The sequence below is a fragment of the Trifolium pratense genome, linkage group LG4 (genome assembly GCF_020283565.1).
Source record: "Trifolium pratense cultivar HEN17-A07 linkage group LG4, ARS_RC_1.1, whole genome shotgun sequence".
Classification (NCBI taxonomy): domain Eukaryota; kingdom Viridiplantae; phylum Streptophyta; class Magnoliopsida; order Fabales; family Fabaceae; genus Trifolium; species Trifolium pratense.
In genome coordinates, this window is record NC_060062.1 from 18,680,751 (window position 1) to 18,696,767 (window position 16,017).

At 29.8% G+C, this 16,017-nt stretch overlaps 1 protein-coding gene across 3 annotated transcripts; it reads right to left on the bottom strand.

Annotated features, from left to right (window-relative positions):
• Positions 1-707: 707 nt before the first annotated feature.
• Positions 708-4,143, bottom strand: LOC123924215 (dolichol-phosphate mannosyltransferase subunit 1-like). 3 transcript variants are annotated; one of them, XM_045977033.1, is made up of 9 exons: positions 3,967-4,143; positions 3,259-3,374; positions 2,878-2,977; positions 2,729-2,762; positions 2,582-2,658; positions 2,362-2,387; positions 2,119-2,283; positions 1,875-1,989; positions 708-1,020 (listed from the first exon to the last, which is right to left on the bottom strand). In XM_045977033.1, exons 2-9 carry the CDS (start codon positions 3,366-3,368, stop codon positions 916-918), a joined length of 732 nt encoding a protein of 243 aa, XP_045832989.1. In that variant the 5' UTR covers positions 3,369-3,374; positions 3,967-4,143; the 3' UTR covers positions 708-915. The 3 variants fall into 3 exon arrangements, with proteins under 3 accessions (XP_045832989.1, XP_045832990.1, XP_045832987.1); XM_045977034.1 differs by having other exon boundaries at positions 3,259-3,391; positions 3,967-4,117; XM_045977031.1 differs by having other exon boundaries at positions 3,259-3,379; positions 3,966-4,117.
• Positions 4,144-16,017: the final 11,874 nt, after the last annotated feature.

Here is a 16,017-nt window from a genome sequence, read left to right on the forward strand (position 1 = left end):
AAAAAGAAAATAAACAAAGAAAGAAAGGATTGGACTCACATTTTCAATTCAACTACTTCGTTGATTTGATCTGATAACCATTTCGATGTTTGGGAAGAATGCAAATGATTGCAGTTTGAATGAGAATCAGAATTTTGGTGGAAGATGGACAGACGATTTTGTTGCCCACACGGAGAGGACCCCTAAGAAGCGGGGGAGGAAGCAAGAAAGGTCATACCCACCAAACCATTTTCAGCACCTAAACCGCCATTTTCATCTCCCATGAGTTTGCTTGCGTTTTTATGAAATCGAAAGAAAAGAAAGGCAGAAAGAAGAAGAATAGTGTTGAATGGGATGAGAGTTAGGGGGCAGTGATTGAAAAAAAAAATATATGAAGAGTAGTGTTGAATGGTAGAGAGATGAGAGAAGAATAGTCTGATTTTGTAGTCTAAGTAGGCTTTTTGAAATTTAGAGAGCTATAAACCTATTAACATTATGAAGACACAAAAACTAAAATTAGCCTATAGAATACGGATTAGGTCCGCCAAAACTATCATTCCAAATTCAGGAAGCACAGCCGGCAAGCATGAAAACAAAGAAGGAAGCGAAAAACCATCTAAAATTGGTGCATGAGCAGTAAAATTTGAGCCAAAGCTGTTGTTAAGATATTGGATTTAAGAGTCACGTCACATATTAATTATTGGTGACTAGAAGGAAAAACCATAAAATAGATCAGCCTAAGTCACATCTTCATCTAAACAAAAATTGATTAGTCATCGATATTTTCCAAACAGATATAAAGACAGGAATCCACACAGATGCTTCCAACAAAATTCAAAAGGCAAGCTATGAACAACATAGCAGCGAAACTCGCGTCCTCAATAATTAGGTTTTTGAACTACAATATCTTTCGAGTTGTTATCGTATAATATCTTTCTATGTTGTCATCAGAAGATATACTAGGCCTTTAAGGTATTCGACAATCTCCGATCCACCAAGCTTTGAACTTCCATATACTCTATCAACAAACGTGATTGGAACCTGTATGCAGGTGAAATTAAGGTAAGCTACGAAGTGAATAATGAACAGAGTAATAAGCTTGAACAAGGTAATTACATTAAGAACTCAACAAGTATTTTGGAAAGACATGAAGATGTAGCAAACACAATAAAGAGAAAAAGAAAAGCTAAACCAACAAGAATTCCAGTTCTGTCCTTACATATATATGCATTGGTTGATTTGAATATGAAGATTTAGATAATCATATTTTATTTAATCATCAAATGCATCAGAACTTCTTCATAACCAACAGTCATGTATGTATGTCCTTACAAATGAGCAGATAAAATATTTTCAAAAAGAAAGTTTGAACAATAGAAAGAAATCAGGGCAATCCTGGAATAATTTCCATGATTAGCAGTATCACTTGAAACAGATTTCAAAGCACAGGACAATATGAGTATGGTTGTCATTCAAATTGGCAATGTCAATATCAAATGCACCTTTCAGATTAACTAAAACTCAATTTATCAGCAACCTACAGAAGACTAACGGCGTATCAAAATAGGTAATTTGAAAAAATGGTGAGATAGCAAAGCCATAGCTAGATGGCCAACCAAAGTCACAGGATTAGGGTGTAATATATGCATTGATGAAACATTTCTGCAATCCACCAGCAAACATCTGTAAGCTGTAGCCAATTATAACTCCTACAGTATTAAAAATGCCATTCCATCATTCAATTTACAAGTTTTATGAATAAAAGGTACGAGATATATCTCAAAAAAAGAAACTTCACCAGTGATGATCAATGCTAGTTACACATCTAACTCATGAGAATATGAAGCTAGCATAACAACCAGGTTAATATAAAGACACAAATTAAGCAACTGCACCTCTTCAATATGGTACCCTTTTCTGGATGCTCTTACTATCATCTCCATTTGAAAGACATATCCCTTGCTAACACAGCAACTAATGATATCTTCAAGCACTGATTTCCTATAAAGTCTACAAAGAACAACAATACATTTGTCAAAAAAAAAAAAAAAAACAATACATCAATCTCAAAACCAGTCAACGGGGGAGCAACAAACAACACTAACGAAACTGTTTAATATCCAGTATCAAGTTCTATACCTAAAAGACCCTGTCAAATCTGAGACACCAGGCCATAAAAGTGTTTGTGCAAGAACATTTGCTCCTCTGCTTGTTAGTTTACGCATAAGATTCCATCCATGCACACCACCACCTTTAACATAACGAGTCCCAGTAACTATATCGGCACCAGTTTCCAATTGCTTTCTGAAAAACAAAAGGAAAGAGTTATGTTGTGTCAGGTAACAAGAAAACAAGAAAGACATCATTAAAAGCTTTTCTTACCTAATGAACTCCGGCAAATATTTTGGCTGCAGAAAAATTAAACAGATTAGAAAAAGAGTAATAAAAAGAAAATACAATACTACAACTAACAAATTTTATAAACTAAAAATCCAAAACAAAGTTCATCATAGCCTTCTTAATTTTTTATTCCTATTTAAAATTTAATCGGTCTTCATAACTGCATCCTATTGTCTACATGTGAATGAACAGAATAACTTACATGGTGCGATAAATCAGCATCCATAATGACAACAAAATCTCCAGATGCATGCTTCATGCCATGAATATAAGCCGTTCCTGCAAATTAATCACATCAAAGGCCAATTTATCAAGATCATATAGCAAAAGTATCAGGTACATTACATACCTAAACCCATCTTCCCAGGTCTCGCTCTTAACAGCTGTAACCATAAGAATAAATACGAAGGGGGTGAGATAGATCCCAAAGAATATAATGGATCACAATTCACTAGTCAGTTATATATGAAAATTCAGTTTGTAAATGTCACTACATACAATTCGATCTTCTCCATAAACCTTCTGCAGTTGTTTTACAATATCCTGAGTACCATCAGGACTCCCATCGTCTACAACAATAACTTCAAAATCAACATCCCTAAAATTGAGCAACAGAAAGGAGTATTCGTAAAATGGTCGATCATAACATAAGATGGGCATGTGGCATCAAAGATAGCTCTGTAAATATTACATAAATTATGATTGCATTATGTTTGCAATTGCATTATACACATAGGATTCATAGGAACATGCTTATATTCCCAAAAAGTAAAGTATCTATCGACTTATAAATAATATTCACACTAACATAGAAGAAAATGAAAGATAAAAATTGAGATTGAAGAAAGAGTAAATAGAGTGAAGAGATGGAAAATTTACTGAAGATGCTTGAATATAAGGTAAAGAATGAGGCTTATGTTGAGTCGCTCATTATATGTAGGAACAATTATACTGTACTTGTTTTTCTGCTTCTGTTGAAGCTCATCCATTATAACCTAAACTTGAAACAAATCCACTCAATGAATCAGCAAAATATCAAAGGAAAATACATGTGAGTAAAATATGGAACAATTAATTAACCACCATAATAATAAAAATTATAGCTTAATACAAGCTTCCATTTACATGATTGATACCGAAGAATCAAACACCTTACAACTGAAATTGTTCGGTCAAGTCTCTTATTTCTTAGCAGATCAAAATGCACCGAAAATAATACATATGGGAAAGACATATAGTCAAAATTTTCAAATTAAGAACATTCATGCTCATCATCATTTTACAAAATACATCAAGGAAAAAATGTGACTCACACCTTGATGAACATCAAATTGGGAAGTAACAAACAAGAACATTATTTAACTAGATTGGTGCATAAACAGAATCAAAACCAGAAAATGATTATTAAAATCCCTATACATCATTGGAGGGACATAATTGTCAATAGCGGGTATCAATTTGAAATATAATGAAATCAAAATTGGTATAATCTGGAGTTATTGAAGAAGATCTTACAATCAAATTAAGGGTAACATGATAACAGTAATTGAAGAAAAACGAAGATAAAGTGGTAATAGATTAACCAACCTAATGACTGTAGAATGTGAGAAAACGAAGAACAGAGACAAACACTTCAATTCCTTCCAGCTGCAGCAGATTCAGCCGACGACTATCGATTGCTTGAAGCGGAAACTAGAAGGCGAAACCAATGTCTGCTCCCAAATATATTAAAATTGCAAATAAATACTGATTTTTTACGTTTTTAAAATTGCAAATAAATTGTTGATTAATATATGTCCTATATTTTTTTATATTTCGATGGAAATTGTTTGTTCCTTAATTTTTGTATTTCTTTTTAAAAAATGTTTATAAAATAAATAAACATTTTTTTAAAAAAATAAATGATTTTTTAAATGAATTTTTGTATTTCTGTCAAAAAAAGTAGTTTATAAAATAATTTTGTTATAAAAAATATTTTATAACTTTTTTTTAAGAAACTATAATTTTATATTATTTTTTATTTTATAAACTCTTTAAGAAAAACAATTTTCATTTATTCATTTATTTTTAAAACTTTTTTAAAAACATTTATTTTATTTACTTTTAACACATCTTCTGCTATCTATCCAACAATGTTCTTATGTGATCATTTCCTATCATGCCCCTCTGAAGGTCATTTTTGTCATTTAATATCCCCACAACATGAACAAAATCCACGTGGATTTTAATTTAGACAACGATGTAGATTTAGACATTTTTGTTTGAACAAGTCAAAATAATATATATATATGGACAAAACTTAGATGCAGTTCCTTAAGTACTGTTTTTACTGTTTTCCAATTAAATTCAAACACGTGTACTTTTTAATAGTGCATTTTAACGTCGTCAAATTTCGCTACCACAAGCGGCAAATCAGTACTCATCTCTTACTCACAACCCACCTCCACCCTTTCAGAGAGCAGCAGCAACAACAACAACACCATAACCACCCCCCTCCTCACAACCCCATCTTCACCAAATCAACCTCTGATCCTCACAAATACTTCCAAGATTGCCACAATTGCTGGTGGTGTGACACGAACTAGGAACGAATTGGGCGGTAAACCGTAAAAAATTGGTGGATTCTATAGTCCAATTTGGATCCTCTGACATGGGAGGAAAAAATAGCCAGGTCGGCATCTTGATTGATTTCTCCGATGATATCGGCGAATTAAGACAACCCATTCTGGATGGTATTCATCACCGGCATTACAATAAACCTCTGGTAAAAATTGACACCATGTGCGAACGCTCAAATCACCGGCCACAGTTGTACAACGCTTCGTTGACCACAATATGAGTGATGTTTTTCCGTTACATAAGAAAATGGGAATGAGATTGACGCAGAAACAGAATGAAGAATTGGGGGGGTTAAGAATAAAGAAACGGTGTTAAGAGGAGTGATAAAAAAGAGTACACGTATCTAAATATAATTGGCGAACAGCAAAAACGGTACCTAGTGTATTGTATATAAGTTTTGTCCTATATATATATATATACACATCAGTACATCACTAGACTCAAAATACATCAAAATGACTCAATAACAATAGTAGATCACCATGTTGGGAAATAATAATAATAATAATCCAAGTAAATAAGGACAACTAACATCACATAAAGTGAGTTATCATGATGGGGAGGCGCAGAAAACGAAAAAATAAATAAATAAAATAAAGTGGTCAATGGCTACGCTGCCATTTGTTGCCATCTGCACATGCTTGGTGGAAGTGACACTGGCAGTGTCGCCAGCTGCCACGCGCCAGATTTTGTCCCTAAAGAGGGGCATTACGATATTTTTTTGAAAGAGAGACTAAATATGCAATTAAACCTATTTTTTTAGGGACATTTTAAAAAGTATCGAAAATTTATTTTTCAATTGGAATCAAACCTTAGTTTAAAAAGTTCCTTTTACTCTCTCAAAACTCACAAATGGCTTGGTTGGCTCATTGACTATGCTTAAATGTGTCATCTCTTAGTTGAGTTACTTAAATTTTGGAGAATAAATATTCATAATTTGGACACATGACATCAAATTAAATGAGGGCAATTTGGAGTTTATTGTTGGATATTTTATAGAATAAATTTATTTTAAAGTTAATTATTGTATAATGATTAAATTAATTAATTTTTGACCAATTCATAATATAGTACACGTTTTTGTTTTAATTCCTTGGTTTTTAATCCTAATTACTAGGATTGAAAGTTATGCTTGGTATATTATATTATGTAAAAGAATAGAAGATGGTGGGACGTGAGAAGAAGAAAAAAATCATGAGAATGAGATGTGAGTAAAATATAAGTGATTAGAGCAATACTCTTAAGAAAACTTGTTCCTCTTCACATACAACTAGAATAGTTTTCTATTAATTTCTTTTTTGAAGAGTATGATACAAACTAACATGTCAATCTTGATTTTAAAAGAAATGGTGGGGAGAGTAATAGGGATATTGATATTCATCCGAACCATCCTCGAATCTGCCTCACTCCTATTAAAATTATACTTTACCTCTCTTAAATTATAAATTCGTAAACAAACTCTTAAATTATATTCATATTTTTATTTTTATTTTTAAGTTGAGTATTAAACAAATTGTTTTGTTTGAGCCTTTGACCCTCTTTTGTACTAGAAAAAATAAACAATCTGTTTTCTCTATATTTTTTTTTTATTTGAAAAAACATATTGTTAAAAACAAAATAGTTCTAGACTTTTAACATTTTTTTTAATAAAAAAAATACTAAAATACAACTCAAATTTGTGTAGGCGTGAGATGGAATGGAGAAACTCGAACTATGTTAAATATCAATTTTTTTACTTTTTATCCCAAGTCATAATTACAATGTGTACGAAAATATTCAAAATTTATGAGTTTGAGTTTTCGATCTAACCTGTTACGCCCGTAAATGTGATATAAACAAAAAATTAAATGAGAAAACGTAATGATGTCACAATTTGAAAGATTATGCTGTCACAGTTTTGAAATTAATACCAATCTCCCCACATTCAATAATTCATTTCAACATGGTAATTCCTTATCGGATGAGCTCTTGAAAGTTGAAACCAAGGTTGTCAAAATCGGACTGGTCATCAAATCAGCGAGCTCAACGGTTCAAAGTTCAATTGGTCGAACTGTTTTTAATTAAATATATATTTTAATTAATATATAAATAAAAATATATAAATAATTGCTCAATATTTCATAATTTCACACATTAAAAAGATAAAATATCACAAGTCAAAATAAAATAAAATTTATAATTCAAACCAAATGAAAAATAGATGAAAAACAAAAATCTTTCTTATTCCTACGACGTCGTTGTTTTGTTTCAGTTTTTTTTTTTAAAAAAAGCTAAAATGACGTCGTTTTGCCCTGTTTTTTTTAAAAAAAAAAAAATCTGCAAAACCGCTTGAACCGTCCGGCCGGTTCGTCCCGGTTCGACCCCGGTTCACGCGTTTTTTTGCCGGTCGGTTTCCTATCCGTTTTTTGCTCAAAATCGAACCGTTTTCATGACCGGTTCACGGCCCGATCGGTCTGACCGGCCGGTCAGGTCCGGTTTTGATAACCTTGGTTGAAACACACCAATGGAATGTCGGAGAGTGGTGATTTAAAGTAGGCAAAATTACACTTGAGGTCCTTTATCTTATTTATTTGTAACATATTAGTCCTTTATTATTTATTTTTGTCACATATAAGTCTTTTATCTTTATAAATGGTCACGAATTAATCTTCTTTTTTTTTTTCATTTTTTATTGAAAATATGATGAAGTGGTAAGTCATATAGGATAATCTGATTTTTATTTTATAAATTTTTTTATTGAAAATGTTAAAAACCAAAAAATCATGAGCATTCATCATGTTCATCATCTCCTTCATATCTTCTTAGGTTTATGGAAATGGTTAGAGATTTTGTTGTTTTTGCCGTTTGTCTTGTTGTATGGCTTTTATTTCTATTTTCTACCATCACCTTGTAGCTGCTTTTTATAATTCTTAACTTCTTTTTCTTTGCACTCTTTGTAATATAATGGAGGTTCTTTAATATATAATTTTGTACGGTGTTTAAAAAAAATAATAATAATTTTGTCAAAAAAAGAAAAGAAGAAGAAGAAATAAGAGTAATATATTTTGAGAAGATAATTCATTGCAAATATTGTCGTGTAATAATAAATTGTCCATGTGATCAGCCGTATATTGTCGTGTAATACGTATGGTTATGTACGTCGGCCTGATTGGTGAAAGATTATTAGAAGCCACAATAATAATATTTTCAAAAAACAATAATATGTGGCTACTGTCTATTAGCATGCATTCCACATGGAGATATTCTTCCATGGACCTAAAAATTTGGACCACATTCTTGGTCACACACACAAGAAAAATAAATGTAAAAAAAGTAATAATAAAATAATATATAATTTTTTAAATGATTAAATTATTTGTTGTGTTTGAGTGTGTGATCAAATTTAATTTCTTGATCTCATGACCAGATAAGAATAACTCTTCCACATGAACAATATATTTTTGGGGAGAATAAGTCCAAAATTGATTAATACTATTGAAATTATTCAATGAAATGTGACTCAATATTATATCATTAATTTATAAGATGATAAATATTCTCCCACACTCTGAATCTTGACCTTATATTTTTATGCTATTTTTCAATCGATATATGATTTATTTATTTATTTATAATCTTTAATATAGGATTCTTAACACAACTCTCTTACACTTTAGCTAATGACTAGCAGGATACCCGTGCGTTCGCACGGGAGTCGCGGCGTTGCCGCTCCTCATTTGATAACATAAAATAGTAATTTATTGGGAAGTAGATTTAAAAATTGAAAAAATGAAAGATATAATATTTAGTAAAAAAAATAGAAAAAGAATAATGGTAAAACTATCACAAAAAAATCTTATGTCTCCGTATTAATATTTGAATATAAATCATAATGTAGAAATTATGGAAAAATAGGCTACCTTATTAATATATTGGTAAAAACATAGGCCTTGTAAAAACCACAAAAAAATTAGGTCCTTGTATTAAATATATGAGTATAAATATATCCTTTTAAAATTATTAAAAAATAGGTAACCTTGTTAATATGTTAGTGAAAATATAGGTCTCACAAAAATCATCGAAATAATTAGGTCACCGTATTAAATATGAGTATAACCCGTAAAATTGTAAAACAAAATAGACAACTTAATTAATATATAAATAAAAGTATAAGCCCCGTAGAAATCACAAAAAAAAAATCCATATTAATATATGAGTATTTTATAGGTTCCGTAGATGTTATAAAAGAACGGACAAACGTATTAATGAGTAAAAAACATAAGTCCCGCATAAACCACACAAAAGATCAGGTTATCGTATATTAATATATGAGTATAAATATAAGTTCACAAAAAATAGTTAAAAACTGGAAATTTTATTAATAAGAGTAAAAATATAGGCCTGCTTGTTTAGTTTGGCATACCTTGTGCCAATCAGGACTCATTATTAATAATAAAATTCATTTTAATTTATTCAAAACAAAAAAAAACAGGCACCGCAGAAATCACACAAAAGATTATATCTTCTGTTAATGCATGAGTATAAATATATGTCAAGAATGAGCAACCTTATTAATATATTAATAAAAAAATATATGTCTCGTAAAAATGAACAAAATAATTAGGTTCTTTGTATTAATTTTTGATCTAGTATAACCCGCAAAATTATAAAAAAATAAACAACTTTATTAATATATGATTAAAATTAGGGTCATGCTAAACAGTGCCCCCGGGGCACTTGTTAAGCATACCTAAAAAGAAAATAAAAAATAAAATTTATATTGAAAAGACAACTTTTTGTACTTTTGAGGCATTGAATGCACGCATTTCAAGATAGAATTTCTATTTTAAGATGCTTAACCAGTGCCCCGGGGGCACTGTTTAGCATTTTCCTTAAAAAAATTATAAGTCTTGTAGAAATCACAAAAAAAAAAGGTTATCTTATTAATTCATTCATGAGTATAAATATATATAGGTCCTACATAAATTATTAAAGAATATGAAATCTTATTAATAAGAGAAAAAACATATGCCACTTTTTGTTTTTTCATAGTCGCCCCACAACAACATAGTAAACCATACTTTTTGCTTTCTATTCTTGTTCATCTTCCAAAGAGGGGTGATTTTGGATCAATTTTGATCTGAAATCGTCCCCTTTTGATTGTTTTATATTTTTTTATTTAAAAAAGTGATTTTCACACATTCTTATGTTTCATTTGAGTTTTTTTTTGTTGTTCTTGTTTGATGTTGTTTTAATCCCGTCTTAGTGCAGAGTTTTTTGTCTTGAGTTCGCGTCTTGATACGGTGTTCGGTTTAATTCCATTGTAGTACGATGTTTGTTTTGTTCAGATTTGCAGATTTGCTCCGATTCAGATATTCAGTGTAGATTCACACGTAATCTATACTTACTTGAATAAATGAATATTGTTTGTTGTTAGTCTAAAAAAAAGAGGAAAAACATAGGTCCCGTAGAATTCACACGAAAGATTATGTCTCCATATTAATATATGACTATAACTCGTAAAATTATAAAAAAAAATAAATAAACAACTTTACTAATATATGAGTAAAAATATAAGACCCGTAGATATATCCAAAAAAATTAGGTTCCCGTATTAATATGAATATAACCAGTAAAATTATTAAAAAAATAGGCAACATAATATTTTAGTCCTTTTTTTTTCTCCAATAATTTTCTTCCGCATAGAAAAATCTCATAAGAACGAAAGTCATATCTTTCTCGTTATATCTTTATTGTGTGATTTGTTTATGGTTTTGTTTCTCTGACTCTTTGTAAAATTTTGTAGTCTACATCGGTACGTCTTGTGTTGGGGAGGTTTTCTATGTTAATATATCTCATTTTGGTTTGTTAAAAATAATATTAGTCCTTATATCAACAACAAAAAATCTTTCAAAAAAAAACTTCTAAAAAATGTCATTTATTTTTCAACTATTTTCAACTTTGTATTTAATTTTTACTATTTTTTTAAAACTAAATGTATAATTCACGCGCAACTGTAGAGAATAATCCTCTTGAGGTAACTGACAATTTTTATTGTTTTTGTCTCACCATTTTTTTACGGGAGTTTTTCAGTTTTTCTCTCACCATATTCTTGTATTAAATTAATTAAATTTATTGAGTTGAACTACAAATTAAAAATTAACTTCATTAAATATTGGATTGAAGTCCATAAATCAAGTTAAGTGAATCTAAAATAACAAAACATAAACAATAAATGATAAATTACACTAAAGAAAGGGTTGGACTCAAATAAAATATCATAAATAAGTGGAAACAACACCATATACCTCTATAATGCACTTATGACGTTGAAATAAAGAATTCCATTGAATCTCTATTTGTACATGAATTTTACTCTCTTATTATAAAAAAGAAAGAAAAAAAAATAAACACTTCCCCTTTCTTCTTTTAACTTAACTCATATTGATTATATGTTGGTTCCAAAAATATAACAAATTAATTCATATGGCTTAGTGGTAAATGTAATAAGAAGTGTAACTAAAAGGTTATGGGTTCGAATCCTACTAAGAAATTTTTTAGCATTTTTGTACTAACTTTTTTTAATAAAGACACAAAATAACCCTGAATTGATTATGTGTCAAAAAATGAAAAAGGGGCAAATTGGGAATTTCATATGTATGTTCTTTTCTTATATAGTAGACTTTTTTTAATAAAGACACAAAATAACCCTGAATTGATTATGTGTAAAAAAATGAAAAAGGGGCAAATTGAGAATTTCATATGTATGTTCTTTTCTTATATAGTAGATTGAGTTATCTTCCTGAATTACATCACCGGTGTCTAATAAATGTCTTGCTAGTTCTGTCACCTCAGATATGATTCATATCCGGGAAGGACCTGTTGAATCTTGAGGGATTTGCGCTTATGAGGCGAGTAAATCCTTAAGGACACTGCGATCAACATGCCTAGGTATTGCATCACGGTTTGATATTTTACAGGTCTAATTCGTTGTTTACTATGCGGATATCTACATCAAATTACTACACTCACAAGAGATAAGTTTCTCTGAACTCTATTTTAATTTATTCTTTATAATATTTGTTGAGTATTTCAAATTTATATGAGGTTTATTATCTGAGTAGGTCCAATTTTTACAACAATCTTAAGGATTTAGCCTATTTTTATGACCTAATTCTCTGTTTGATAAAAGACTAAGAAATTAAGTGGTGGTAATTTGCATTTAGCGCAACTTCGATGGCGGATCATAGCATCAGGGAGTTATGGAGAATCTGTATGGACGCACAAAATCCGTATGCAAGTATCAGGTTACAAATTCCTATTGTTTAGGCTATAAATTTATAATGGTTAGTTTGTTAACTTGCAATTTCATTTATATATATTTTGACATTATGTGATCCTTCTGTTTTGTGATACATGAATTTTTCTAAAAGAAAATATCCTTATAAATGAATTTTTCTAAAGTACATGGTGTTGTTTGTTTGGATATGGCTATTTTAGACTATTCTTATGATTCTAATTATCAAGTTACTGCTATTGGCTACTAATGAATTAGCATTATCACGTGAACTTTATGTATTGTGCTTTATGCAAGTATAGATCAGCCTTGTTTATCTGAGACATATATGTAGTTTGTTTGTAATCTTTAAAGTCATATTTAATGTGTTCAGAATCTTAATTGTTATGATGATAAAGAATTTGTGATTAAATTTTAAAAATTAGTGTCAACTAATGACTCTAAGATTATTACTTTGGTTCCGATAAAACCAGGATGAGAATATTCATTATATATACATGTGTGATTATGTGAATTGCATGATTTGAAAAAAATTTGGAGATATATATACTATGCTTTGAATTTACAGTCCGTAGTGATATATTATTGTGATTTAGCTTTCTATTCTCATGTGAAGTTTGCTTATTTTAAAGAATCTGGACATATAAAAACAATTTTGAGATGAATGATTTGAGATATTTCACTTTATTGTGAATATTCTTATTATTTAATTATTATATTATTGCCGAGGAATTGAGAAATTCTTGGAGTCATATATATTGCGATAGAGACGTTGTCACTTAGAATTATTCTAAGTAGACTTGAACATGATTGTGTTTCATGAGATATTTTTGAGATACCAATAATTATATAATATGGTATATTGTGGAGTATCCATTGTATTGAAATAATACAATGATGATGTTTAATATATTGTGGATTATCATTGTATTAAATAATACAATGATGTTTAGTGAAATTGTGGATTATCCATTGTATTAAAATAATACAATGATGTTTGGTGAAATTTGTTTATGAGAAAATATATCACTATGTGCGGAATTATAAATTGTCCTTAATTATTGAGGGGGCGTCACTTGAAATCATTCAAATAGATATGAATTAAAATTCGCCTATGTTGACAAATGTGGGGGTGTTGTCGCTTGATAGTCTTTCAAGTAGACCTGATGAATTATATTATGAATATCGATTTGAAAATATATGAAATATTGCTTAATGTGATCAGTCATTGTATTAAAATAATACAATGATGTTAATCGAGTAAGAGTCGATAAGAATAAATCTATAAGTGAATTTAATTGTTCTAAGTGAGAATGTTGTCGCTTAGTTAACTAAGCAGACCTGTATAGATTTATTGTGAAGAACAAGTCCATAGTTATAGACTTGTATAAACATTATATGAGATTAATTGACTTAGAGACGTCTTAGTCAATATTACTTGATGAAAGAAAATTATGTCTTCATCATTTGTGTAAAGTACGTACTGAAAAAGTCCCTGGGAAGAAATAATTTTGTGACACATCGAGGGGAATTGAACTTAGCCAATTGAAATCAATAAGTGATAGGAACCCAACCTTTGTGATTGGAGATCCCATGAATAAGGTTCATATGGGTAAAAACAAGTTACTTGTTAGATCTGCTAGCACACAAAAATTAGTTAATTAATTTTTGTCTTAGTCATTTTCCTATGGTGTGAGTGAGAAAGTGCTAGACACTGCATTATTGAGAGGGTAAACAATAAAACTTTTAATGAATTTCATATCCCTTATGGGTGGTGTATGATTTGCAGCATACACTTGATGAAATCACCTATGTGAGTATCAAGTGGGGCCGCTTGTATGAGATCTTGGCAAACTCTCTAGAGCACTCATGAAAGAATCCAGACACGCGCACGGCCTATTCGCGCACCACAGCGTCAACAGCAAGAATGTGGGGTGTAATGCGATTGGTAGACCACTAACATACACCAAGTTTCATTGGTTCATATAGCTTGCTACACCAATGTTACTGTGTGTTAAGTACTATCAGTCTAGGACTGGTTCATATAGCTTGCTACACCAGTTTGATGCATTACATCAATGATGTTAACTCGGGAAATAATTTTGAGTATTCTTCTAAACCTTAAAATAAATTGTGGGGGATTATTGGAGATTTTATAGAATAAATTTATTTTAAAGTTAATTATTATATAATGATTAAATTAATTAATTTTTGACCAATTCATAATATAGTACACGTTTTTGTTTTAATTCCTATTTACTTGGTTTTTAATCCTAATTACTAGGATTGGAAGTTATGCTTGGTACTATTAATTGGAACATTATTATGTAAAAGAATAGAAGATGGTGGGACGTGAGAAGAAAAAAAAAATCATGAGAATGAGATGTGAGTAAAATATAAGTGATTAGAGCAATACTCTTAAGAAAACTTCTTTCTCTTCACATACAAGTGATTGAGTTATCTTCCTGAATTACATCACCGGTGTCTAATAAATATCTTGCCAGTTCTGTCACCTCGGATATGATTCGTATACGGGAAGGATCTGTTGAATCCTGGGGGATTTGCGCTTATGAGGCGGATAAATCCTTAAGGACAGTGCGATCAGCACGTCTCAGATATTGCATCACGGTTTGAAATTTTGCAGGTCTAATTCGTTGTTTACTATGTGGGTATCTACATCAAATTACTACACTCACAAGAGATAAGTTCCTCTGAACTCTATTTTAATTTATTCTCTATAATATTTGTTGAGTATTTCAAATTTATATGAGGTTTATTATCTGAGTAGGTCCAATTTTTACAACATTTATATCAACACTTAACTTTCTCATATTATATTTATTGATTGGAGAAAAAATCCGAATAAAAATTTCTCAATGATCAAACATGGTTATGATAACAGAGGCTTTGATATCAGTGTATCACATGTAAGATTAAAATTAAAGATCGAAATATTATATGAAATTAGAGCACAACTTACTTGTTGAAGCAACGACAATCATTATTGATCGAAATTGTTCTCAATGCTCTATCAATGATATGGTAGAGTCTCTGTTGATAACATATTATAAACCGATCTAAACAAGAGCAATAATATAGATGAAGAAGAGAGAAAAGAGAGAAAAAATATTTATCACTAGGATTAAGATATATTACATTATACTGATACATAGTATCCATATATAAGTAAACATAATGAGCCAATTATATGGGTCAATGACCTATACGGACATCCACTAATAATATTCATTATAAAAACATATTTAGTAACATATTTTCATCCTTATAATGATACGTCTATCTCTATTTTATATTTTTGTCAAGTAGTTAAGTGGCTAAAATTTCACCTTAAAGGTGAATAAATGGAGTGTCTGAGTTCAAACTTCAGTTCCTATATATATATATATATATATATATATATATATATATATATATATATATATATATATATATATATATATATATATATATATATACTTCTATTACTAATATATTAAAATTGATTACAACCGAAGTTACTAATTTATTCTTATTACTTATGTTGCAAGTTTTATATCCTTCATTGAAATTTCACTAAAGAAAATATATATAGAAAGATGATATCTTAAAAATAGAAACAAAACTGATTATAGATAGGAACAAAACAGAACTATCTATTCATAAAAATAGGGAAAAAAAAGAATAAATTTTTTTTATAGAAAGTTTAGTCAATAAAAGAAATTATAGAAATAATAAAAATACTC

Bases quoted from the DNA above. Each gene is read 5' to 3' on its own strand.
- LOC123924215 (XM_045977033.1), bottom strand. From the start codon at position 3,368: ATGGATGAGCTTCAACAGAAGCAGAAAAACAAGTACAGTATAATTGTT. The intron at 2,659-2,728 runs GTATGTAATGTA...ATTAATTTGCAG, and splicing joins ACCTGGGAAGATGGGTTTAG to GAACGGCTTATATTCATGGC. The intron at 2,284-2,361 runs GTAAGAAAAGCT...TTTGTTTTTCAG, and splicing joins TATTTGCCGGAGTTCATTAG to AAAGCAATTGGAAACTGGTG.